Source organism: Protopterus annectens, chromosome 11.part0 (genome assembly GCF_019279795.1).
Source record: "Protopterus annectens isolate FY-2018-M chromosome 11.part0, PAN1.0, whole genome shotgun sequence".
Lineage (NCBI taxonomy): Eukaryota > Metazoa > Chordata > Ceratodontiformes > Protopteridae > Protopterus > Protopterus annectens.
Window position 1 is genome coordinate 609984308 of NC_056745.1, and position 27654 is coordinate 610011961.

At 41.2% G+C, this 27654-nt stretch overlaps 1 protein-coding gene across 1 annotated transcript in view; it reads right to left on the bottom strand.

Annotated features, from left to right (window-relative positions):
• CAPS2 (calcyphosine 2) overlaps positions 1-11214 on the bottom strand; it is a 2181571-nt gene extending 2170357 nt beyond the window's left edge. The window contains exons 1-3 of the mRNA XM_044087229.1: positions 11165-11214; positions 11037-11082; positions 5327-5452 (exon numbers count right to left, since the gene is read on the bottom strand). Of these exons, the coding sequence (XP_043943164.1) occupies positions 5327-5452; positions 11037-11082; positions 11165-11214 (222 nt within the window). The remainder of the gene's footprint in view (positions 1-5326; positions 5453-11036; positions 11083-11164) is intronic.
• Between the last annotated feature and the right edge of the window lie 16440 nt (positions 11215-27654).

A 27654-nucleotide genomic window follows, 5' to 3' on the forward strand; every position in this document is an offset into this window, starting at 1 on the left:
TCCCCATACTCTGGAACAGACTGCCCATACATATCAAGCAGAGCACCTCATTGGCCCTCTTCAAAAGGAACCTTGATGATTGGATGGGAGATAGGAAATTCACCCTGGGGATCATGTCAGTTGCCCTGCTAGACAGGGGCCCAGAGAAGTAAATATTGTGGGAAAAAATATCCAGGGAAATGTTATGGCTAGGCTAGGGCCTAGGGCTGATAGCCTAGTACCAACCTATAAACCTATGAATATGATATTCAACAGTTCTGATGAAGTCTTTAACAAGACGAAAGCACTAAACTGTTGTTTCTGAATAAAGAAATCCTTGGTTGTTATACTGTGCTTGCCTTTCTTGGTTTCTGTTTTTTGGCTGTTAATTGTTTGTGAGTCTACTGTAGAAACAGAGAAGGAAGTCAAGTAGGTACTGGCTCCAGCAAATACTGAGGCAAATGGATCGGTGGAGATTTCACTTTTGTGGAAATAAGATCCAAAGGAGTCAGATCTGATTTTTTTGAAATTTCTGATGGTGGCTTGTAGGTTGGAGCCAAAGTCAGAGATTTGTCTGGAGACCTTTTCCCTGGTATCTTTGTCTTTAGAAGATAAATCAGGTTTTGCTTTGTCAGACCTCATGAAGGAGGTTTGAGCCACAGCTGAAAGAGAAGATGAGGAGGTAGAAGGAAGAAGACCCTTCAAAACTATTTTTTTTTCTGTCACTAAGTGCTCTGGAATTGAAATCAGTACAAACAGAACAGTCAGTATGCAAGTGGGCATCATCCAAGCAATAGACACATTTCCTGTAGGCATAAAAAATAGGAATCCTGTGCCCACAGGAAATGCATTTTTGAATCCAGTTGGTTTGTCTGCCACAATGGACAGAAATACTAGCCTTTATCCGGCAAATAAATGAAGAGAAAGACAGAAAGAGGTTATCGTTAAGAAAAACTAGACAAGGAGAAACTGATAACAGGCCATGGAATTCCAAAACTTCTTGGCCGAAGTGAGAGCCACCAACAGCACTGTCTTCCACCTCAAGAACTTTAAATCCATGGAAGTGGCTGGTTTAAATGGCGGTTTTAACAAGGCTTCAAACAACAAATTCAGGTCCCATGGAGAAGTAAGATTCTTAATGAGGTCTTTAGGTGAAAAATCCCTTTAAGAAAGGCTTTGCACAACTTATGAAAGACCAAGGAATGATCTTAAAAGCCCACATGACATGAGGAGATGGCTGCCAATTATACATTGAAAGTAGAGAAGCTAGATCCTGCTGCAAATGAGGAGGATACGAAACACAAAATATCTTGCACTCAGCCCAAACTGATTTTTATTTCCATTTATTGCGATATACTTTCTGGATACATTATTTCTGAGAAGCTGTAAAGATCTATAAAACAGAGGAAAGGGACTTGTCTGGAACCATCACTGGAATTGGATAAACCAAGTGGTTAGTTTCAAATTGTAAAGATCCAGATGAGGTTCTCGAGACAAGTGAGCTATTAGATCCGGAATCAGATCTAGTAATCAAGGAGGTTCTTTCAAGTATTGTTTTAAGATGAGAAACCAAATCTATCTGGGCCAAAATGGGGCAATGAGGATGACTTTGGCCTTGCACTGAATCACTTTCTCTATGAATTTCATCATGGGGGAAGAGGTGGATAAGCATAAAGCAGCAATGGGGGCCAGGGACTGGACACAGCATCTCGGAGGTTCAGCCCAGCATGCAAGAAAATGGTGAAGTAAGTGCTATACTTTGAATTTTGTGGGGTTGCAAACAGACTGCAGCACGGTTCACCCCAGCAGTCAAAGACCTCCTTTGCTACTGCTGGATTTAGAGACCACTTGTGAGGAAGAAGAAGAATTCTGTTCAACCTGTCAGTGAGATTGTTGAGCCTCACAGGGATGTGTGTTGTTGTCAGGAAATAGTAAGAGCCCATTGCCACACCCTCATGGCTTTTCAGCACAGTAGATGGGATCTGGTTCCTCCTTGCTTGTTTATACACCAGACCACTATCATGTTGTCTGTTTGAATATTTATCACACCAAAAGAAAGCCTGTCTTGAAATTCCCACAGCTGAAGGAGGACTACCCTCATTTATAGGAAGCTAATTTGAAGACAAGCCTCTGACTCCGACCAAGTAACTTAGACTATTCTCCCTTCACAATGTCCCCTAACCATCCTCCCAAGGGAGGATATGTCTGTGGTTATGGCAGCTGCTAGAGGGGGCAACATGAAAAGGTCTGCTTGCTGCTATGCAGGGAGACTGCAGCCACCACTGTAAATGAGATCAATATGACAGTGTTAGTCATTTAGGAAAGGAAATAGGGTCATACCTCTGAGATCACTGTAACTGAAGTAACCACAGAAGGATTCTCATTATGATATCAGAGCTTCATCATAAGTGTCTGGCTCCTGCCAAGCTTTATTTATTGCTAGCTCAACCATTTTATCAGCTGGGGTGGCCACCCAGGAAGTACAAGGTGTCACCACATATGCATCAAACAACATTGCTTCATCCTGAGACAGAGGTTCAGTTGGCCAGGATCGCCTTTGCATCATGAGCTCCATTATCTCCCCAAATGAAATAACCTCAGAAGGAAATTGTAGGGAACCCTCTCAATCCTCTGAATCAGTGCCTGAAGATATGGACTCATCCGGTGAGACTACGTGCTTCCTTTTGCATGCCCTCTACCAAGGTGGCTCATGGGTGGATGAACCTGAGTACACAGAGGGCTGATGTTGTACGGCAGCAGGCTTGTGGATGAGTTGACCAGACAACACCTGCAGCAAAGCCAAACCCAAGAAAAGGTGGTCATGGGGAAGACCTGACATCAGAAGATCCTGTGGATTTACCTTCTGAGGCAAGATTATTCCCCCCAGCACCCAGAAGGGTGTACTGACTTCAGCAGGATCTGAAGAAAATGCACCTGAGGTTGGGTCCAATCTCTTAAACAGAGAAAGGACTGAGGACCTAGGCTGATAACCTGTAACTAAGTGAGTGGATGTCACTGAGGAGAGGATCAGCATTTAGGTGCCAAGGGTAGAAGTCGCCGAGAATATCAACAAAGCCATCCAACTGACCCCTCGGCACAGATTCAGTCATCCAGTCCAATGGAATCCTCCACTGAAAGGTTGAATCCAACTCTCTGTAAACCATGGAGATCTGGTTCATCAGCTCAACAGACACAAAATCTGGTTGACCAAACTGATCACAGAAAAATGGAGCCATAGGGTGGACTGCTGAGGGAGCCTGGATAGGAATGAAATGGACTGACCCCATCTATTTAGAAAATGATGGAATCGTGATGACCCCTATTTCAATTTGGGTTTGAAGGAACTTCTGCAGCAGATGATCCAGATCCACTTTGGAGGTACTGCAGTAAGACCTAAAGGACTTGGTCAATAAGGCTGACACAGGTCTTGAAGCAGGCTTTTCTAATCTCTTCAGAGAGTCCTCTATGGTGATTGGCAAGGGTTTTGGATGACAGGGTGGTGTACAGGTAGGAGTCTGGGCCAAGCAGTCTTCCCAGTCTGGGGAGTCTTGGTGCTGAAACTTGTGTCAAAGCCTATGCTTGCCCCTTTTTCATCTCTGATTCTTTCTTCTTTGAAGGCTTCTCAGGTTCCCTGGGCTTTGAAGAATATGGATCTTGTGGAAGAAGGCCTTTAAGGATTACTTTGTTACTTCTATCAGACAAAGCTGTAGGTTCAAAGGTAGCACAGAAGTCACAGATGGAATTTAATTGAGAAACTCCCAAGCAGACCACACAAATCATGAGGGGTCTTGTGAGGGAATTTATGTCCACAGTGGTTACAATTTTTAAAACTAGACTTCTGATTCATCCTGTTAAACTAAACCACTACTAAGCAAGAAGAGAGGTCCTAAGCTATAAATATACTCGGTTTTAAACACTATCTAGATAACACACAACAAACTATGAAGCTTAAAGAATATAAACTTCAAAAAATTGTAATATCCCAAAGTTAACACTAACTAATTAATCCTATTAAACTACAGTGTAAATACTGCAAACTACTATATCTGCAAAATTCACTTAGCACAGGTACAACAAACACAAAGAGACAATAGTTGGCACAATATGGTATAAGGCCAAGAATGAAGGGTAGAATCCTGTAAGAAATAATGAAAAAGGTTTGAAACAAACCCTAGAACTATTCTAACAGCTAAATACTAAGTCTCAGTGGTTTAATACCAAAAATCACTGGAATTCTCTCACAGAAACTATCAGAAGTGGAGTACTTCACTGACGAGATCTGTTATGCTTCTCCAAGAGGTGGCAAGTGAGATCTGAGTTAGTCATGGGGAAGTAGGGCATTATGAGTATAAAAAAAAAAAAAAAAATCAAAGGGCTCAAGGCTGGAGCACTGAAATGGCTGGATTAGATCCAAGCTGGGGCTTGACGTTCCAAATGTAAGATTGGACAGACTGAATGAAAGTGATAATACTGTTTCAGTTGTTGTTCCTTTGGCTTCTCCTGGTTAGGGGTCGCCACAGCGGAACTCTGGTCCGCTAATGATTGGCAATAGATTTTCACAGTGCAGAGGTGCCAGCTCGACGCCCAACCTTCAAAGAAGGCACGCCCATTCACGCATGTCTTTCGAACGCCACTCGACCGCAGGAAGGACATGCAGACTCCACACAGAAGGCATTCCATCCGAGAATCGAATGGGAGAACCTCTTGCAGTGAGGCGACAACGCTACCGCTGCACCACCACGGCTGTCGTTTCAGTAATAAAAATAAATGTAGAATTTTTTTTTCCCAGAAGAATGGAACTTATCTGTCCAGGAATGTGAAAACAATAGCCGACCACTGATCCTTGAAAGCCAGCAAGAGGAGCGCTCTTCAGTGGTAGGCAAGTTCTAAAGGGCTTGGCATCCAGACATCCGATTTTCTCCCTGAATAACTTGAGCTTTCAATGGTCTTGGCATATGGAAGGTGTCCTTAAGCTTTGGAAGCTGTCTGGCTGTAATATCCTATACAAGACATAACTAATATAGTTTAGGCTACTGCAACAGTGATCAAATGATGAGCATCAAGTTTTACCTAGAATGAGGCAAGAAAAGAATAGCTGGTTAATTTGCTTATTGGCCAATATGAGATGCTGCTTTTTATTACTATTTTCAAAGATAATGTAACAACTAAACTATGCCAAAATCAGAACTTTCAAAGCATACAACTAGTATGGATAACTACTGCAATTACTAGAAATACAGACAGTAACAGTATTTAAAAAAAAAAAAAAAAAAACAGGTACACCAGACCGAATCTTACTATAATTATTTTAACAGTAATACTTCTAATAATTCACTTACTGAATTACCTGATGTGTTTTATAATGCGGCACTAATGGTGCCTGCAATGGTGATCCCCAGCTAACAGTTGAAGTAGAATCAGGAGGTCCAAAACGAGGGTAATCCTTACTTACTGGTGTGTACAATGCATCATACTTAAAAGAAAATAAATAAATGAATAAATAAATAAGAGCTCCACGGGCAACAACACTTAAAAAAAATACAAACATACTAGCAAGCATTACAGAAACTTTTTTCAGAGCTTTATTTTTTTATTTTAAATCCAGTTGCTTATTGACTGTGTAAGGTAACTGATTCAGAGAAACTTTATTCAGCAACTACCATGAGGAAAGACAAGCTAATAGCACACTGTAAAGTTCTGTAGACAACTCAGAGGGGAAAGCACAATAAGAAAAATGTAATGTGTACATAATTTCTAAAAGATAAGCAAAATGATGCTAAATAGGATATGATTATAGTTCTCAAAGATATCTTGGTTTTGGGGTGTACAAGGATAAAGCCCTGACTATGGTCCAGGTAACCTGAGTTTGAATAGTGGCTTGGACACTAGCGCTATCAAAGGGAAGGTAGGGGAAGGTAGGAGTGAGCACATAATGTTGTTCCACTCATCCTGGAAAGAGGAAGAGATGGCTTCAAGCTAGCCAGTTACTACCATGCAGATAGATGCTTGCATGGCACAAAAAATGGTCAAAATCAGGGATGTGAGCATGGCCATGTCAAGCTAATGACTATGGCCCTCATTAGCATGTAGGTGAAAGCATACATGCACAGACAGAGGCACTATATCTATACTATAGTGATGCATGTGTTCAGGTCAGTCACCAAGGGTGTTGTCGAGTCCTTGTGAAAAATGCCCTTATTTCAGAGATGTTGGCGAGGGTATAAAGCTAAAGCACCTTCATAGGTGCCTGGAGGATAGCCAGTAAGCTCTTGGTCTTATGCTGTAGATTCCCCAGTGGTGAAGGAATGAATGTGCTCAAGACACAGGGGGATAAAGGCTTGAGGGTCAACAGGCAAGAAAGCAAAAAAAAAAAAAAAAAAATTAAAGATACAAGAATGTAGTGTATATCATCACTGTGGAGGATTCTAATCCCTCCCTATGTGTCTGCATGCTTCCATCTAGTTGTTAATAATGTCAACTTGAAATGGCCATGCCCATATCCCGTCTTTACCATTTTGTAGGCTGGACAAGCCTCTGCCTGCATGGTAGTGAAGACTAATACAGTCTTTGCTCATTTAAATCTGTTATAATATCAGCCACCTTTTTTTCACTCTCTGCTCACAAGGCCACTGCCAAAATATTTTATACCTAAATCAGAATATGGCCTTCCTTTTCTCATTATGCTTTCAGCCCATATTACTCACAGAATACAGACTGCTAAGAATAAAATCTGCAGAATCACTGTATTGGCAGACCTCCAGATACACCACTGCAATGTGCTAAAAAACTCACAAGGCAATTTTTTTCTAAATACTCTAATTTATAAGGTTCTAAGGCATGGCCTACTGTCCCCCCTATAAGAGTGGAGCTGCCTTTACAAGACAACCCTTATAAACTCAAAAATACACAGGACAACAATTTCTCTCTGGTATGCCCTCCATTTAAAACTGCTGTAGGAGAAAGAGCCTTCTCTAAATTGGAACCTGCTACCTGAAACCACCTACCTACTAGATCAAAACCCTAGAAAACATTAAATGCTTCAAAGACACACTTAAAGAGCATATCTTTTCAGATACTATCTGACGCTGCTACCAAGACAATGATTAGGTAACTTACCACCTCATATCAATGGTAACAGAATACATTTAAACTGGTCTCGGCCTTATAATTTGGCATTTTATATGAGCAGATTTCATACCTACACATGAGTATAAGTTTATGCATTATATGTATCGTGGCTTATAATTTTGTATTTTTTTTTTGCTTTTTACTTCTCTCAATACACTTCAACTCAATCTTAGTCTTGCCCTGTTTGCAATGAGTTGTGTTTTAGTGTGCTGAATTTTTCCTATTCATTATATGTATGACACTGTTGATTAGTAACATCCTAACATTCCTCATTACATACACTATCCTTTCAATAATCCTCTCCTGTGTACCACCATTTAACCATGTTACAACCCATGTTCTCTCAATTAATCCTGCAGCCAATAAATCAATTTTAAACCTGCACAGGATTGACTCAAAGGCCTTAGTGAACTTCAGGAAGCTCATAAATACTGCCAGTCTCTTGGCAAGTTATCAAGCCCCACCCTAGAACCCTTACTGGCTAACATTCCATGTTTCTTGTTGTCTTGCAGATTGCTGCCCTCTAAAAACAATCCTCTCCATCACACTTTTTGTCACTGATGTCAGGTTAACAGGTCTGTACTTTTCTTCGATTTATTTTTTGCAAAGACTGTTTGCATAATTTTGGATGTTTGTGGCTAGAAGACTGACCGACCATGGCACCAGTTGTCTGTTCCGTGGTCAAGCCAAAAATGGTGCATCTTTGCCAGGGAACACAAGTAGCAATTGCCAGTAAATACTACCAGTCCACAAAAGTAACTTTTTGTACAGAAAAAACATTAAAAATCACTTCAAAACATTATGCCAGTCTCACAAAAGAAAAATGAACACAGCTTCACCACAGAAAAATTTTCAGTTTTTTTACACTACTTTTAAACTAAAAGGAAAAAAATGAGTGCTCCATTTATAAGTACATTACAGGCTCAAGACAGTCTGTTAAAACAAAATACTCCTAGCTTTAAAATAACTTTCTTGAAGACAAAAGTAATAAAACTTTAACCGAATTAAGAAAATGTAAGTTATTCCTCTCCAAATGGAACTTGTGTGCTCAGCAAAGGAAAGCACAAGCAAAGCATCAATCCTTGAAAACTTCAGAGGAGCATACTTTTCGGTAGCAGTAAAGCTCTGAAGGGTGTCGCACCCAAACTTGTCTTTTAGTCAGCTCAGCTCAAGCTGCTTAACAGCCTGGGCATGTGAAAGATGCCCTGAAGCTTTGGAAGCTTATTTATTTTATTTTATTTATTTATTGACATTTGTTAACTGGGTTTGCCCAACTGAGCTTGTGGCCCATTTTCAGTGGAGACCCGAGGAGAAAAGCTCCAGTAGTACATTTTAAACAAGTACAATTTTAAACAATATTGATATAATAGCAGTTATAGAAAAACGATTCACATATGTTTGGTTACATGCATAAAGTTAAAGTTGCATTAAAAAGAAGCTAAGTAACAATTTTACACTGATATAGTTCAATAGGTCAACAATACATTTTTATTTGTTTGTATAAAATTATGCAAATGCATAGTAGACACATTGGAGAGAGAGGTGTAATGAGGTACTAATGAGGGTGCATAAAGGGAAGGAAGACTAGGTAGGGTCATGGCAAGGGCAGGTTCTAGAATTGAGAAAATAAGCTTTTAGTTAATTTTTAAAGTGTGAAGTGTGGGAGATTGAACGTAAGTCAAGGGGAAGTTTGTTCCAAGCATGGGCAAGGGAGTGTTTGTAGAGTAGTTTGCCTACTGATCTTTTTGGGTGGTAGATATCAAGTAATTGTTGGTTAGAAGTACGGAGGGTCTGGGATGGGATGTAGATGGAGACTAAGGAAGATAGAGATGGACAGAAGGAGGGTTTATAAAGAATAGAGTGTAGCATATGAAATTGATAAGATAGCAGAAATTGGGGAAGTCCAAGCCACTGAAGAGAGTTTAAAGAAATGCAGTGGTGTGAGTTGTATGGGGAGTTAGTAATGAATCTGGCTTAGTAATACATACCCCATGTAGCTAAGGCTCCTGCAGCAGTGATCAATATGATGAACATCATTTATATTCAAGCAAATCATAGTATCTCTTTTGCACATCAGAAACTTGCTTTTCCTCCCACTGAAAATTCTGTATAATTTTCAAAATTGCATTCCCAAAGGAAAGTTCCCCTCAGGGAGTCAAAGGAAAGGGTGTCTTCATCCTCTGATTCAAAGCCTACTGAAAAATGGATCAGGAAGGAATAAGCAAACGATCTTCATTTTCAGAAGAATCTTTCTTAACCTCTTGTGAAGGAAAGATGACCGAGGGGATGAAACAATTTGAAGAGGCTTCAAAGACATACATGCCTTAAAAAGTCCTTATGAGAATTCATACCACTATTTCTGAGAGTCCTTGGGTAGAAGTAGCAGAAGAAGAGGCATGTTTTTTTTTTCTTCTTCTTCTTCTTTGGAGTATCTGCAGAAATGAAACAATGAGGGTCCAACTCCTGACATACCTCTGTAAGGGTACTGGGAACCTCCTCTCAGATGAGGATTTGCAGTATGCCAGCAAGTCCCTCAGAAATGGTCAGCTGGTGTTCTCCCCTTCAAGTCCATGCCAAGGGTCTGATTAGTCATAGTGGATTTGTCTAAATGCTGCACCGTGTCGTTCATGTCAGATGTGCGATCGATCAATCACATTAGATGGACCTACGGGCTGCACCTTTTTGGCCTCCAGCAAGACCATGACAGTAATTGAAACTGCGCAGCCTAAGGGCTCATCAAGTGCCACAGCAGAGAAATCCTAGTCTCACTGGTTAATAGAACTTCCAAAGGCTTTGACTTACACAACTAATGAGGTACTCCCATTGGGAAGATTCAGAAGACATGCTACCTTGCGCGAGCTCTACGTCTGTGGTTATCAGGATAAATAATAAGAGAGGCAGACTCCTTATAGATTTTAGGGACAAAGGATTTATAGATAGAACACTCAGTAAAACTGGGGTTATGGCCTATATAAAATAAACACTTTGAATGTTTACCTTTATATGGTATTGATCTCGCGTAGTCACATTTATCTGTCTCAGCCAACATGAAACAACTTTTTAGTCAAATGTTAAGGGAAACAGGAAAAGTTCTCAACCGGAATATTTATCTGCCCACTTGCAAAAGAAACTGGCACAAGCTGTACAGCTGACAAATGGAAGCAAGAGAAGTAGTCTTCTCTTCACATGCTAGTGGCAATAAAGTTTTGAGGAACTTCGCCGCTTATGTACAGCACGCTATCACATGCCTGGGCCATGAAGGGGATGTACATCATGACAAGAACATGCCCAGGCTTTGGTATACTGGCCCGAAAAATGATATCCTAGGCTGAATTCTCCGAATACTCCCATGTGTTATCAATACCATAACAGTGATCGAAGGAAGGACATCATCCACTATGGAGAAAGCCTGTAACTTGTTTTCAGTTAAATACAGATTACTAAGAGGGGGACTTTATATGTGTATATAACAGCTTGAAGAACGACACTACAGAGTGTACACTGGGGATTACTTTTATAAGACATCCAAAAAATACCAGGAATAATTATGCCTCAGTGGATCTTAAAAGAATTATCTAAAAAACAAGCAGGAATTATTTTTAGGTAAGGACTAACAGAAGAAGAAATGTGGTGCCAATTGGGTTAAGGAGAACAGAAAGCTTATAGATTTATTTAAAAATAACTTAGATTTATGGTATGGAGAAAGGACCTACTAGAACTTCTCATCCTGGAAGTTGGCCAGTAATAACTTCAACTGTGGTTCTATGCCATTACCAAACACTGTAACATCATAAAAACAGAAGTAAAAAGAGGAAAGTGTCATGCACACATGTTCTGCAAGAAAGGGCACATTAGCTACAATGGATGCACTTTATACTAAATAGACACATCAGTTACTAATCCATACATACAAAACACATATGAGTTACCTCATCATCTGAATCTGTTATTTTTTCTAGGTCAAGTTCAGGTACTCTGCAAAGGGATAGAGATAGAAAGAGAGAAAAATATATTAATGTCAGTATGTAAACTCTTCAACTTCCACAAGAAATGACACTTGGCTGATGGAGACAGCCCTCCTACAGACCAACAATAATCTTGAATCATGATTATAAAACATTTACAACAATAGCAAAAATGCTAGCAAGGACAATGCACTGGTTGACCTGGATCAAAGTGGTTTTATAGACAGTAGACGAAACCATGACAATATAATTATAATGTTAATGACAATTTATGATGCCAATCTAGGCAGTATAGGCTTATTTGTATTAAATGCAAAAAAAGCATTTGATTGGGTACAGTGGGAATATCTCTTTAGAGTTCTTGATAAGTTAGGGGTTCCAACTCAGCCAACAGAAGTACTGAAGAGGGTTTATGAGGGAGCAAAAATAGCTGGGAGCCTGTCAGATATAGTAAGAATAAGGAGAGGCATGAGGTAAGGATGCCTGTTATCAACAAATTGTTTGCCCTAAACCCTGAACCTTTAGCAGCAAAGATAAGCCAATCAGATGTATAAGGTTATAACTGGGGGAAGTAGAGGTTAAAAACAGCCTTATATGGAAATGTCATTATCACCCTCACAACTCCAGATAAAGAGTTCTGTAAGCTTTTGGAATTCTCAAAGGATTTAAAAAATATCAGGATACAAAATAAATGAAGGGAAAACAAAGGTGGTAGGGATACATATGTAGACGGATGAAGGAAGTGAAGGAAGTCAACAGCAATGGGGAGGGATGGAGAAATAAAATATCTTGGGGTATGGATGAGAAATTCTTATGAAGTAGATAGGTCAGAAAAAAAAATGACTAAAGCTATGGCCATCACTTTGACATCCACAGGGAGGAAAGAATTAATGAAAATCAATAACTAGGAAAGGGATTGCATATGGGGATATGGAAACCAAGAGTAAGCTGGACCAATCTAACAATGTCTTGAGAGAGAGAGAAAGATGGCCTTTGATTGCCAGGTCAGGTGTCTTTTATTACTAAAGTTACAGATAAAAGTAAAGGCAGGAAGTGGCTACAAATGTTAAGAGAAAGGAATGAATGAATGGAAATAGAGATATTTTGGATTGTATGTGGGGTAAGGAAGCCCAAAGGCAGTTTCCCCAATATTAAGTACAGTAACTAAAATGGTTAAGAAAACATTCCAATGCTGAAGGCAATATGTCTTAACTATAGGTGTGATGAACCAGAAAGGATCAAAGAAAGACACTGAAACAAACACTCAGATTAAGTTTTGGGAGGATAGTGTGGTGGGGAATAGAATAAGAACATGTGAAGATGTGAAGGAAATATATGTCCTTCATAATGATGTTTGGTTTCAGTTTATGTCTCTGACAGAAGAAGGAAAGAAACACACAATGGATAAAGAGAGAAAAGAAGGATAAGCCAGGTTTGATAAGAGTGACAGTAGAATGGAGGAAAAAAGGATACAAAAGCAAAGGGCTGATTCATGCAAACCTATAAAGCCTTTAAAGAACAAGACAAGCAAGAATCCCTGGGGATGTTGGCGAGCTGAGGCAGATATATAGGCAAGCAGATAGGTCAGAAACAGTGGTTACAGCTATGGACATCTGGTGGGCAGTAAGGTTAAGGAAATTCAAAATCTCTGCATGGAAGTGTTTGCGCAAGCATTTTCACACACCAGAAAAAATAGCAAGATTATGTCTAGGAGACGAGCCTAACTGTTGGAGATGTGCAAACCAACAGATAGGGGACTTGAAGCATGTACTTTTGGGATTATTCAGAGTTACAGGATTATAAGGCAGAAGCAGGAAGAATGATTAAGAACAGTGAAGAGGAAGGGGCACTTCTGTTGGAGAACGTAGGTTTGTTTGTTTTTTTAAACACCTTTACTGAACTATCACTTGTGACATAGGCGCATTTACATTTATATAAAAGTAATCAAACTGTATTAACAAGTTAAAATTAACAAACATTATACTTCACATATACAGCTATATATCATATAACCTAAACAACATGACAAATTATTCAATTCCTGCCCCTATTTTTTAAACAAGAAACATCTTTATTAAACCATCACTTACGACATAAGCAATCATACATTTATATAAATGAAAACAATCCACACCAACACAAAACTAGTTGCAAGCATTACACATCACTTATAATCTACCCAATCATTTTCAGTCAGACATTACATAGCTTATTTAAGTCCTGCCTTCTTTTAAACCTCATTCCTCTCCTGTATGTATTGTTCCCACAATTCACATTTTTCCTATGTAGTTTGCTCCTACCTTTTTCTAAAGATCTCATTTCCAGTTGTTTTCTCTGTTACTATATTCACTACTTGTAATATAGTTGGTTTAGATTCTGATTTCTATTTTCTAGTAATTGCTTTTTTGGCAGCCACCATAATTACAGACAGCAAGGTCTTACCATGCCTAGGCAATTCCCATTCTGTAACATATCTCAGAAAAATAATCTCCTTCGTCACACCAATCTGCACATCCAACATCTCCAACAATGCATCCCACAAGTCAGCCAACTCGCTGCGCTCCCAGAAAATGTGTTTGCAATTAACTCTTTCTTCCCTGTCACACCTACAACATTTGCTATCTATCTGAGGAAAAATTCTTTGGAGTCTACCTGGGGTATTAAAATATCTATGTAAACATTTCAAAGCAAAAATCCTAAATCTTCTAGATTTTGCTGCATATTTGGGAGACATACATATATCTTCCCATTGTTTCTTTGTGAATTGCTTATCCAATCTCTCTTCCCAATCCTTTCTCATATGAATGATTCTCAAAGTTATCAAGCAATATTTTATATGCTCTACTAATTGTTCCTTTTTTAATGGCAGCTTCTGTTCTAGATTCTATTAAAAACTCTACCGGTGCTGGTCTTTCATTTAGGAACACCCCTATTTCTTTCTCTTTGCCTATCCTCTGATATAAATCCTTTCTAGAGAAGGCCATCTCTAATCTGCAGTCCAAATAAATACTTTCTGCTACTTTATGGATATGATATTCTGTATGATTATTGTTATTCTCCTTAAAGGCCTGATCCAAAACCAAAGTCTCTCCTTGCTTCTTGAGCTTCACCCTGTTTCAACATCATCCCTTTCCACTTTGAATTACAGTTTTATGCATGTGCTATCTATAGGAGTCTTAACTGTGTAGCTTTGAAATGCCCCTTCAAATTGGGTAATCCCAATCTGCCCTGTTCTACTGGAAGAATCATCTTATCCCACTTGACTTATTGACTTCTTCCCCTCCCAGATAAAGTCCTTCAGCTCTTTATTAATTGCTATCTAAAACTTCTCCTCTGGTTGCTAAATATACCTAACCTGCATATAAGACTAAAGGGACTAAAAACATTTTGACTGCTTGGATCTTACTATCCATATCCATATAACAAAGCTTCCATTTTCACAGTTTTTGTATTATCTTGTGTTTAGTCTCTTCCCACATATCCTTAGCTGCCACAAAAGAATCATTTTTAATCCATACTCCTAAATACTTCATTTTATCATGTTCCCATAAATAAGGATATTGCTGAACCAATTCATGTGTGGGTACATAATTTACCACTATTGCCTTTCTTCTAGCTTCATTAATTTTGTATTCCAAAAAGATCTGAAACCATCTCAAAATGTTCCACAACACTGTAATGTCTCTTTCTGGTTTTGTCAGATATAAAATATCACTTGCAAATACAGCTAGCTTTTCTTGACTACCACACCAATTATATCCTTGAATTTCTGAGTCCTTTATTTTCTTTGTCAATGGTTCTAAATATAATGTAAATAACAAAGGGGAAAGAAAACACCCCTGCCTGCTTCCTCTGCTCAAGCAGAATTGGAAGACATAAGCTTGTTATGAACTGACATCACTTGGACATCCAAAGGAGGAAAGGAACTCTAAGTGGAACAGATTCTATTGATTGGTACAAAAGTATTATCAAGGCTATTGAAGCAACACAAAAAGCCATATATCAGAGATCGGCTTATAAAACAAACACATGAACACTGAAGAAACTCCTAAAAAACAGCCCAAAAAGTGGATCCGAATAGCTACTTGTCACTCGCACTAGATTTATTGACTTAAATTTGGTACCTCGGCTTTTCGCCTTCACAGGATCTGAACGCATTACCTCATGTGCCTATCTATATAGGATGTATAATAACTTAATATCATATCACATAATTTACATGTTAAACATTATAACATTTTAAATAACAGAATTAATAACATTTAAAATACAGTTTGTTTGTGTCTTTCGGCTTTTCCCGGTTAGGGGTCGCCACAGCGGAACTCCGGTCTGCTAATGATTGGTAGTGGATTTTTACGTACCGGGTTACCAGCCCTGACGCACAACCTTCAACGAAGGCATGCCCCATTCACGTATGTCTCCACACAGAAGACGCTCTAGCTGAGAATCGAATGGGACAACGTCTTGCTATGAGGCGACAACGCTACCACAGCTCCACCACCACAGTAACATTTAAAATACTGTATATTATAAATTATTTACAAAATGAATCACATATTACGTTTATGCACAAAACATTTTTGATTCATAAGTTAACTTCCTGATTTAAACCCATAGGGTGTAAAGTGTCATAATTTAATATCATATCTGTTTCAAAATCCAACACCTTGGGCAAAAGTGGCTTAGCCAGCACACTAAAAAAAAAACATTCTCCTCACCTTAATCCATCCATTCACAACCGCTTTTCTCATTTTATATATATGGGGTCAGGGGAGGGGGAGGTCACTCCAGCAGTGAGAATCATCTAGAGTTATGTTTTTTCAAAAAATGTTTGGTTACAGGACTGTTGGTGTTCTTGTTCCTGATATCCCCCAAATGTACCATAATATAAACTTTTGACTTTCCTCTTTGCTTGACCCACATACCACCTTACAGGCTTGCACCCAATAATAGAAACTGCCCCCACTGAATCACAACTGATGTAAACATTGTAGATAAATAACCTACCATTTATTTTGGCTCCATGCAAATTCCTAACTCTGAAACAAACCTTGTAATGGCCGCATTCAAATGTCCCTTCCTTTTCATAATATTTAGGTTGAGTTGCTGAATCAGAACTTAGTAATTCTTTTAAAAAAGAAGTTATGTACTCACCATAACGTTCCATCTGAGTAGGTAAACTTCATTTGTCAGCAACCTGTGGGTTTCGGATCCGAGCCAGCAACATACCAAGCAAAAACATCCGAGCTCCAAGCTCCTCCCCCCTACCCATACTACACTGCAACCTCCTTCCAATCCTCAGATCGAGTTTGCCACTCTACACGTGACACCAACAAACTAAACTGAGACTCCTAAACCAAGGACAAACCTCCAGCTCATGAACTCCGAACATCGAGCTCAGCAAAAATAACACCAAGGTTAAGGGGGAAGGAGGGAGGAACCGTTGCTGACAAATGAAGTTTACCTACTCAGATGGAACGTTATGGTGAGTACATAACTTCTTTATCTGAAGTAGTTAACTTCATCTGATCAGCAACCTGTGGGACAGAGTCCCCAGCTACCCAAAATCTTGGGAGACCCTTAAGGAAGGATATTCCGGAGCACGGCAGAGCCAAAGGAAGCCCTTCCTCTCGACACCAAATCCAGTTTATAATGATTAATAAAGCTGTGAGAAGACGCCCAGGTAGCCGCTGAGCAAATGTCATCCAGAGAAACTCTAGACCAGAATGCTGCAGACATCGCCATAGAACGTATAGAATGGGCATGAACTCCTACTGGTTCGGGTAAACCAAGCTCTCTCTATGCTTGTATGATACAAAGGGTAATCCACCGAGCAAGAGTCACCTTTGACACTGGTTTCCCTAAAAAGGGCTTAGCAAAAGAAACAAAAAGTTGATCAGATTTATGAAAGGCCGCCGTCCTGTGCAAATAAAAATATAACTGCCTGTGAACATCCAGCAAATGAAGTTTGTATTCCCCTTTGTTCTGAAAACTAGGGAAAAAGACAGGCAAATTAATAGATTGATTAATGTTTGTCTCAGAAGCAACTTTAGGAAGAAAGGATGGATTAGTCCTGAGAGACACCCTGTCCTTATGAAACACAAGATATGGGGGGTTCATACAAAGAGCTTGAAGCTCCGACACTCTCCTTGCTGAAGTTATAGCTACCAGAAAAGTCATCTTCCATGACAAATATTTTAAGTCAACTGATGCCGAGGGCTCGAAATGAGGCGCAACTAAGGCCTGAAGAACCGCAGTCAAATCCCACGGCGGGGACGGATTCTTAATAGGAGGTTGCAGAAGAAAAGTGCCTTTCAAAAAGGTCTTACAAATTCTGGCAGCAGCGAGAGAGTCTAAACTGTCCCCTACATGGAAATGAGAAATAGCCACCAGCTGGACCTTCACTGTGGAAGAGCTGGCTCCTTGCTGGAAGATATAAGACTAAAAGTCTAACACCACTGGGATCGGAGTGGTAAAAGGATCTAGATTTTTATGTGAAGCCCAAATAGAGAAGCGTCTCCATTTGCTACAGTAAATTTTCTTGGTAGAGGATTTATGTGCCACAACCAAGATAGATTTAACAGGAGAAGAGATATTGGGAGTCCTAGCAACTAGTGGAACTGGAGCAGCCAAGCTGTGAGCCTCAGGCTGTCCAGATTTGGAGGAAGCATTCCTGAGGGATGACGAATCAGATCCAGAATGGGATCCAAGATCCAAGGTGGAGCTATGAGATGAGACTGTAGGCAGGGGAACCAGACTTAACAAGGCCAGAATGGGGCTATGAATATCAATCAGCTCCCCAACCGGCGAGCTTTCTGTAAGAACTTTATCATGAGCGGAAGCGGGGGATATGCATAAAGAAGACCGGGTGGCCAAGCATGAACAAGAGCGTCTTTGGGGGAGATTAGAGCAAAAAACTCACTGCACTTCATGTTGGAAGGCGATATGAAGAGATCGCAGCAAGGCTGACCCCACTTGAGGAAGATCTGTTCCGTTACACAAGGGTTCAGAGACTACTCGTAGGGAGAAAGGATAGTTCTGCTCAATTTGTCTGCCAAGACGTTCGACCGACCCGGAATATGCATTGCTATCAGAAAGCAGCTGTTGGAGATTGCCCACACCCAGACTCTCATGACTTCGACAAAGGGGATAAGACTTGGCTCCCCCATGTTTGTTGATATACCAGACCACTGACATTGTCTGACTGGATCGCAATACTTCCCAGATAAGCATGAAGGGCCTGCAACACTAAAAAGACCGCTCTCATCTCTAGAACATTTATATGCAGAACGGTCTCGTTTTGAGTCCACATGCCTTGAACAGTCCAGCCCAAACAATGCCCCCCCACACTAGGCAGGAGGAGTTTGTGGTCACTGTGGCTTGGGGTTGGGGTGCAAGAAAGGAACATCCCTCCTGCAAATTCCGAGATTGGAGCCACCACGTGAGAGAATTTCTGCACACTCTGCTCAGAGGAATCAGAAAATCCAGAGGTTGGTGAAGAATCGACCACTGAACTTGCAATGTCCACTGTAAAATTCTCATATGCAGACGAGCAGAAGGGATCAGGTTGATAGCTGCTGCCATGGATCCTAAGGCTCTCAAGACTAATTCTGCAGGGGGTGCAGAGGACTGCAGAAGCGCTAACACATGAAGTGTCAGGCTGTGTAGTCTGTCTGGGGTTAAGAATGCCCTGGCCTGATGAGAATCTATTCTCGCCCCTATGAAGTCTAACACTTGAACAGGCTGAAGGGAAGACTTCCTGAGATTTATAGTAATCCCTAGCCGAGGTGATATCCGGAGAAATAAATCTCTGGCTAGTAAGAGTAGATGCCTGGTGGGGGCGGTGAGGAGCCAGTCGTCCAGGTACGGGAAGACCTGAATGCCCTGAAGCCTCAGATGGGCCGCTGCAACTGCCATGACCTTGGTGAACACCCTGGGGTCTGTGATGAGACCGAAGGGTAGGACCCTGAATTGATAATGACTGGCCCAGAGCCGAAAGCGGAGGAACCTCCTGGATCGCCTGTCCATCAGAATATGGTAGTACGCATCCTTGAGGTCTATCGAGCACAACCAATCTTCCTCCTGCAGGAAGAGCAAGATGGATTAAAGCGTGACCATCCAGAACATTTCCTTGGCAACGAACAGGTTCATTGTTGATAGGTCGAGAATTAGCCTTAGGTGCCCCGTCTTTTTGGCACCAAAAAGAACCTGGAATAGATGCCTGATCTGGACTTGTCTGGGGGCACCTGCTGGATGGCTCTTTTTTCTAGTAGTTTTTGTATTTCCAAGGCCGCAGCCTCCTCTGAGCGAGTGGGACGTCCGGGAGGCACCTTGTGTAAGGGGGCTTGTTTATGAAGGGAAAAGAATAGCCTCTGGATATTATTCAAAGCACCCAGCGATCTGTCATGATGGACTCCCATTGTGCTAGGTGCATCGAAAAACACCCCCCGACTGCCTCCAGAGAGGAGCAGTTGGGTAACCCCTCAGGGCTGCTGTGCAGGTTGCTCTGAAAAAGATTCACATCACCCGAAGTTCTTCGGTTCCCCTTTGCCTCTGGGCTGGCGTCCACCTTGTCCCCCTCTGTCTCTGGGGGAGAAGGAGTCCTGAGCATTCCGGGACTGCTGAGTTTTCTGGAACCACAGCTTCTTTTGCCCTCGCTGGTTCCTGGAAAAGGACCTTTGAGGGTTAGAGAAGCGAATCCCGATGGCTGACAGCATCTTCCCATCTTTCTCGCTCTGGACAAGCGTATCGCGTCTTCCCGAACAGGGTGGAACCGTCAAAGGGTGCGTTAGTGAAGGAAGCCTTGAAGGGTTCAGAGAAGTCGCAAAGATGGAGCCACCAGTGACGCCTTAAGGCGATGCCGGACTCGCTAGCCCTAGTGGCTCCCTCAGTGGCATGAGAAAGTAAACACATGGACATATTGGACACAGACTTGAGAGTGGCCATACGAGCCGAGAAGATCCGTTTATCCTCAGCCAACATGGACTCCAGGGGAGACTCAGCGTACTCTTTCACGAGGTCCCGCTGCAGTCGAATTACGTGGGCCAAGTAATTCAGTGCCCTTATAGGAAAGGTGGCTGAAGCAAAAGTCCGCTTTCCAAGACAGTCCATAGCCCTGGATTCCTTGTCTGGGGGGTGGACCGAGGAACTTTCTTGGGCGAGTTCCTTTTTTGTGGCCGCCCCACCACCATGGCATCAACCGGGGAACCTTTGTTCCAAGAAGCTCTATCTGCCGGTGGACTCAATATTTTGTCGGGCCTTTTGGGTATAGGCTCCATAGTGTCCGGTTCCCTCCAAGCTCTGGTGGTGATAAGGTCCACCAGAGGGTCAGCCGGGGGGGGGACACGCAAGAGGTAGATGGGCCTGTGTCGAACGCCTCCAGGAATACCGACTCGCCAGAGGAAGGTTTTTGGGCAGACCACCCCCCTCTGGCAAAGGATTTCCATAATGTCTCCAAAGGAGATGTCTTCGGGGGGGGGGGGATTTGGGGGAAGCTTCCCCTTCCTCCAAGTTGGTATCCTCGGTGAGGGACTCAGGGGAGTCCAAGTGCCTCCTTTTACACTGGCGTTTGTGAGGGACCTCTTCGGGTGGACTATCTGGGGAGGGCTCACAAATAGTATCTTGTTCCTCCAAGAGAACTGTCTGGGGCGCAATAGACACAGGCTTTTCCTGGGGGGACTGGATGACGGAAGACAAATCCAGCTGCAAGGGAGCAGGGATGGACCCAGAGGACAGAGTGAGGGGTCTCGATCCTTCAGAGAGAACCCTCTTCACAACGTCGAATGCTGAGGGAGAACCGGCCTCCCTGAAACTGGTAGCCGAGACCCTCGGATCCGATGAAGGGATTGGAGCCGAAGTTGGAATGGCCGGACCCGAAAGGACGGTATGCCCTGACCACAACGGAGCCGATGACACTCTCATCCCCCCGTATCCAATGCCCAACTCTCGGCTCTGAGAGCTCGGATCCGAAAACGGATCTGACAGACTCGAGGGCATGGCCGGTGTCGAGGCCAAAGGCACCATCGGCGCCGACCCCCTGACTCCAGAGCTCCTCAGATCCATAGACTCCGATATCAGATGGTGGATCGGAGAAGGAGCTATCGGGGCAAAAAAAGGAGCCGAACTCCCCATACTGGGAGGGGGGGAGCCAGCAGTACCCCCATCTGCAGTTGAGTTTGTAGAAACCTTCGCATCATCCGATCCATGCTTGCTTCAGAGATGCTCCGAGTCGATCTGGAGGACGCCGCCGATGCAAAGATGACCTCAAGGGTGGTCTAGCCTCCTCCTCCAGAGAAAAATGTGGTGGACGGAGCCGAGGAGAGGATGGCATGGTAACTTTTACTGGAGACAAGATTACCCTAGCGAGAGGAGCCGTTGGATCCAACTCAGCCTGTCGCTTGCGGCCCCTCTCTCTATCTTTATCCTTTTCCTTGTCTACATGTCTCTCTGTCTCCCTGTGTTTTTCTTTGACTTTGTCTTTCTTGGCCTCTCTCTCTTCCTGTGGTAAGGTAGGAGGGTGAGTCCCGGACAGGGGAGAAGGGCCTGAAGGCTGAACAGCCACAGCCGTGGCTGGTGAGGAAGCAACAGAAGAGGCAGAAGTTGATTCTGCAGGTAGAAGACCCGCCAAAATTAACTTATTCCTGTGATCCCGTAGGGCTCGGGGGTTGAAGGCTGCACAGATCTTGCAGCCGGAAGACAAATGGGCCACCCCAAGCAAACTACACACAGAGTGTGACCATCGGCTGGAGACAGCTTGTGGCCACACTCTTAACACTTAGAAAAAGTCACTTTCTGAGTTTCTGACATCTTAGTGAACACACACACACACACTCTACGGGCGGGAAGGGGGGCCTACACTAACTGAAAGTTAACAACTTTCAAGAAAAGAAAAGCCAATAATTATCATAAACAGAGTGAGATAACTAATAATTATTTCTCAAAATTATCAAAAGGGGCACACACAGACCAAAGTTTCCGAGAAAAGCCTGACACTTGCCTGGAGCTCAAAAATCCCGTGCTGGCGAAGCCGCAGCAAACAAGATCTGGGGATTGGAAGGAGGTTGCAGTGTAGTATGGGTAGGAGCTTGGAGCTCGGATCTTTTTGCTTGGTATGCTGCCGGCTCGGATCCGTATCGGATCCGAAACCCACAGGTTGCTGATCAAATGAAGTTAACTACTTCAGATTTATTATTTCTTTCATATGAAAAAATCAAACATTTAGGAAAAGTAGAACCTACATGTTCATTCATAATAACGTGACAATTATCCCTAGTGATAAACTTCATTACTGGAGAAAAATCAGTATACTTGGAAACAAAATGCATCCTTTAGCTGTTGTCTAATTCTCTCTCAAGAAACTGTCTATCCATAGTTCTATAATAATATTATATTTGTTTTCCATAACCTTACCATCAGCATTTTCTATCTGGGCTTCAGAATATCCTCTAACCCTAAACCTATCCTTTATTTTTTACATTTCAGTTTTCCTTAATAAAATATCAGATGTGCTCTTAAACACCCTATACAACTCCACATGAGGCAAGTAATTAATTAAATGTGGGGGATGCTGAAAGGTGGCATAAAGAAAATTGTTAACAGCCATTTGCTTCCTATAAATTTTAAACAACATCCTACTTCCAACTTGCTCAGATAAAGTATTCTTCAAATAAATAATCAACTGCCTATGTAATTCACATATGAACCTAAATCCATGGGAATCATCATTTAAATTAAAAAAACCTCAAAAATCCTACATTTTACCCTTGCAAACAAAAATCAAGTAATCTATACATCTCTTAAATAATGTTACTATTTTGAAAAAAAAAAACTCAGTAGGATAAATAAACTTCCTTTCAAAATCCCACATGTAAAGGGAAGTAGAAGATGGGGTGTAAGAAGTCCCCCACTGCCGTTCTTTTCCTTTGCAAATAAACCTCCTTTTCAAACATAAAATAGTTATGGGTCACACAAAATTCTAACACAGACACAAAAATGTTGAGTAACCTTCACCTATAAAATTACAGACTGTTTCCAACACTCTGCTGTATATTTGTATGCAATTTCATCACATCAATCATGACCCAAAAGTACTCCTTCTGCCAATCTATCTTCTTAACAGAATCTAGAAGGTCCTGGGTGTTTTGAATATGAGTAGAAACATTTTAGTAACCCTTTAAATGAAAGTCCAACAACCCCACGTTCTATATATATGACCTCACCCCTGATATAACAGAGGTACTTGGAGGTGGGGGGTCCACCAAACTTTTATAAATTTTAAGAAAAGCATAAATTATGCGGTGTATAGGCTTATTAATAAACACTTTAATAACATGCCTGCCAAGCACCTTTAACCTTTCACCCCTCTCCAAATGTTCTAAGAACTGCTGATTATAATCAAACAAAGGGTTGCTGTCTACTACCATATATTCTTCCTCATCCTGTAATATATTTATAACCATATCCACATACTTATTTTTATCCACACCACCCAATTACTTCCTTTATCTGCTTGCTTAAACATATAGTTTTGCCTCACTTTAAGTTCTTGCAAAGCCACCCATTCCTCTTTAGTTAAATTATAATGTTTTCTGCCTCTAATATATTTATCAGACTCACTTTCAACTTTCTTAATTACCACCTGTTCAAATAACCTGATGTCAACAGAAAGTTTAGGCAACATAATGGAACAAGATACACACATGAGGGGTGGCCATTTTACTGTAACCTGTAAAAACTGCATTTTCCCAAGCCATTTTATTAGCAGACATTTCATCCTTATCAATTAAACCAATACAAAAGAATTTTCGTCAAAAGACATATTCAACAAATCACATTCATCATTTTGTTCATTATTTTCAACAAACTCCTTAAACATTAGAACATTATTATTATAATATACTCTCAAATACAATTTCCTACAAAAAAGTTTAACATACAATAAGTCTGCTAATGGTGGATTTTTTGTCAGTGTAAATTTCTTACCTTTAAAGGAGCACTGAAATCCCTGCTGAACTCAAAACAGCATCAGATAAATTCACAATACTCAAGTCCTCCTCACTCCACTCCTGCCTCGGAGGCCCTTCCTGCAGCCATTTAGTTTGCTATGAATATTAAATCTATTATCATCAACAGAACCATGCTGTCCATCCAACATTTATGTAAGAGTGTCTCCCTGGATTTCAAATGACACACTTCTACCACTTTTTTGCTGGACACAGTTTCATATGAAGTTAAAGGAGACTCCATACCAGTTGTACTACTAAATATGCCTCTGGTCTCTGTTTAATCAACTTTTAATCCAGCAGTATCAAAAAACAAGCAGCACAGTTTTTTTATGGACAAGGATAAAAGGCATAAGATGCCCTGTCAGTCCTGTCTATCTCTTGAGAGTTTACTTATTCCTCCCCTGAGCTGCAGCTCCATCTTTAAATACTAAAAACCTCTGCCTGACTACACTCTGTTTCTGACTGTTCCATGGGCATCCCTCAGTAGTGTGCATAACTGTAAGCACCACTTGTGATGTAGAAGAGTCAATGGAATCTGTTTCTGTTTAATTTATTTTAAGAGGTTGTGCACTGGTGTGTTAAAACTTCTGCTATGCAACTTGTTTAAGTGTATAACCCCACCTGTACAATTTCTATGCTGTCTTGATCATTTCCTAATTAGAGTGCAGTTGTAGGTTTGCTTACTTTAAGGAAGTAATCACCTTTTATTGATATAAACTTGTTGCATTTCACTGTTTACAATTTAGAAATACACTTTCAGCTTGACTTTAGTCTGATTTTATTAAACAGCTTACTAGAACACATTCCTCTCACTGCTTTTAAATTAAGTGTACAACTTCACCTGTAAAATACCTATACTGTCCTGGTGATTTCCTATTTAGTGTGCAGCTGTAGGTTTAATTACTTTAAGGAAGTAATGACCTTTTACTGTTAAACATGCTGCATTTTACTGTTTATAACTTGGAAATGCACTGTTTCAGATAGACACTCTGATTGTGTTAAAAAGCTTATTAGAATACATTGCTGTTACTGTTTTTAAATTGGTACTGAGTGCTCTCATCGGTATTCAGCCACTGTGCTGTTTCAACCTGTGTTAGTTAGATTTTACTACTTAGCTTATTTTGAATGCCTATACTTTTAATGTATCATTTGGAAACAGAGTGATTTTACTGTAATTTTATGTCCTGCCACCATGTTTCTCAGTTCTGTTGGGATGCATTACTAAGTAGTAACAAATAGCTGGAAAAGTGTACTGGCAATGAATTACTCTGCATTCTATGAAATTCAGGTGGCAATAGACTGAATGTCATATTACTGAACAGGGTGACTTTCTTATTAATTATCACTGCTTGTTCCTTACCTACTTTATTTGATTAAGTACTGCTTAGCTGAACTACTTAAATTGTGGTAGTTCCTTGCATGTCTCTTATTTCCACTTACTTACTTCACTTACCTCCTTTTCTGGCTTCATATTAACATGTCTCTCTCTCTCTCTCTCTCTCTCTATCCTTACAGTCACTTACAACACATTCAAAGGTCCAAAAAAAAAAAAAAACTGAACCAACTGCCTGAATAGAAGGAGAGTGGAACCCCGTACAAACCAGTAAAAGCCACTGCAAGTTCTACTTTTATCAACAGACTGTGAGCAGTGTAGGTCTATTAAAATCTTCCCTCTAAGATACTCTTACTGATTCTTCTGCTGTGCACACTACTGGACCCCCCTTTTTCCTCCCATTAACTGTAACAAATGTATACATTTTCCAAGCTTTGCATTTATTTTATATTCTTATATTTTATCTTGTATATCACATTTCTTTTATATTCTTATACTTTATTCTCCCATTTATTGTGACAAATATATACAGTTTCCCAAAGCTTTACACTTATTTCATATTCTACTTCCCTGATGCTCTACTAAATCTGCTTTTGAATTCACACAGATAAACGACTCCTTTAGGTACTGACCTGGGCTAGCTGGTTGATTGCTTTTCTCTTCTCACAACTTTCTCCAAGTCCTGGTCCATAGCCCCCCCCCCCTTTTCTTGTTCTAACATAATTCTAGTGCAAGTTTCCTAGCCCTGTCAAACCTGTTTTCTCACAGCTTTCTCCAAGCTCTGGCTCTTAGCCCTCGCCCTGGCTCTTAGCCCCTCCTTGGCTCTTAGCCCCCCCCTTCCCTCAGTCTCCTAACATAATCTTATTGTAAGCTTCCCAGCCCTGTCAAGCCTGTCTATTCCCTCCCTCTTCCTCTTGAGAGTTTACTTATTCCTTCCCTAAGCTGCAGCGCCAAATTTAAATACTAAAAACTTCTGCCTGACTACATTCTGTTTCTGCCTGTCCCACGGGCATCCCTCAGTAGTGTGCACTTACTGCATGTCCCTTTCTAAAACCCCTGGCATAACTACATTATTTTCCTACTTCTCAGTGAACTGCAGCTCTCCATTAGTGCATAAATAATAAAAACAAACAGAAAGGTAACATTCAAACCAAAAAGATACACTGCTCTATTTCTGTAGTTGCTAACCTTCTCACGGATTGTTTTCTGTTTGGTGACTGCTTGTCTTCCCGGAAGGTGTAACCTGCTCCATTCGCCCTTTGGGCTCACTCTACTCCCCCACCCACCCCCACTACCTGTACTTTTATACATCCCCTGACTCCTCCCCAACCAACACCTCTCCAATCACAACACACCTAAGCCAAACCCCACCCACCTGTAGATCTATATCACCCTAAACATCCACCCCTCCTACAATGCTCTGCAACTTCTCTCCCTATAACCCCATTTGTCCTACTAATCTCTCTCTCTCTTCTCTTATCTATCTCACACTTTTTCCCAACCCTTGTCATAACTCTCACACACACTCCACTACATCCTACCATCAACCTCACTTCCCATCCTACCCATCCATCTCACATGAACTCTTTACCTCTAACCCAATCTATTTCTTCAAACCAAAACTGCTCCCAACCCAACCCCCCCTGTACTCCCCTCTTAAATGTGGCACCAGAAAATCACTACTCTTACACAACCCAAGCTACCCTTGCCCAACACACTGCCTCACTCTTCTACTCCACCACATCTCTCTCTCACTAGCTGGCGACATCCAACCGAACCCCAAACCCATCTGTAACATCAATCTCACCAAACCCTCCACTCAACCCTCAAACTCAAGTCCATTCGCCTTACAACACTTAATGCACAAAGCCTAAAAAACAAAATGCCTAACCTCTATGCCTGGCTCTCCCATAACCACCCTGACATTACCGCCATTTCTGAAACTTGGCTGAAAACCTATATAAAATATAGCGAAATCCTACCACCGGGTTTCCAAATCATTCGCAATGACAGAGCCCACAAAAAAGGATGGGGAGTAGCAATAATCTACCCCACTTCCCATACCATAACTCCCTACTCCAATAAAATACCAACCTTTGCCAATGCTGAAATTATAATAGGTTTACTAAAAATAAACAACCACAAGTCCATATGTATCGCTTCCGTCTATATTCTCCCTGGTGACAACATCAAAACTCTTGACAACATCCTGTCCTGGTTCTCCTGCAATATAAAAAATGAAACC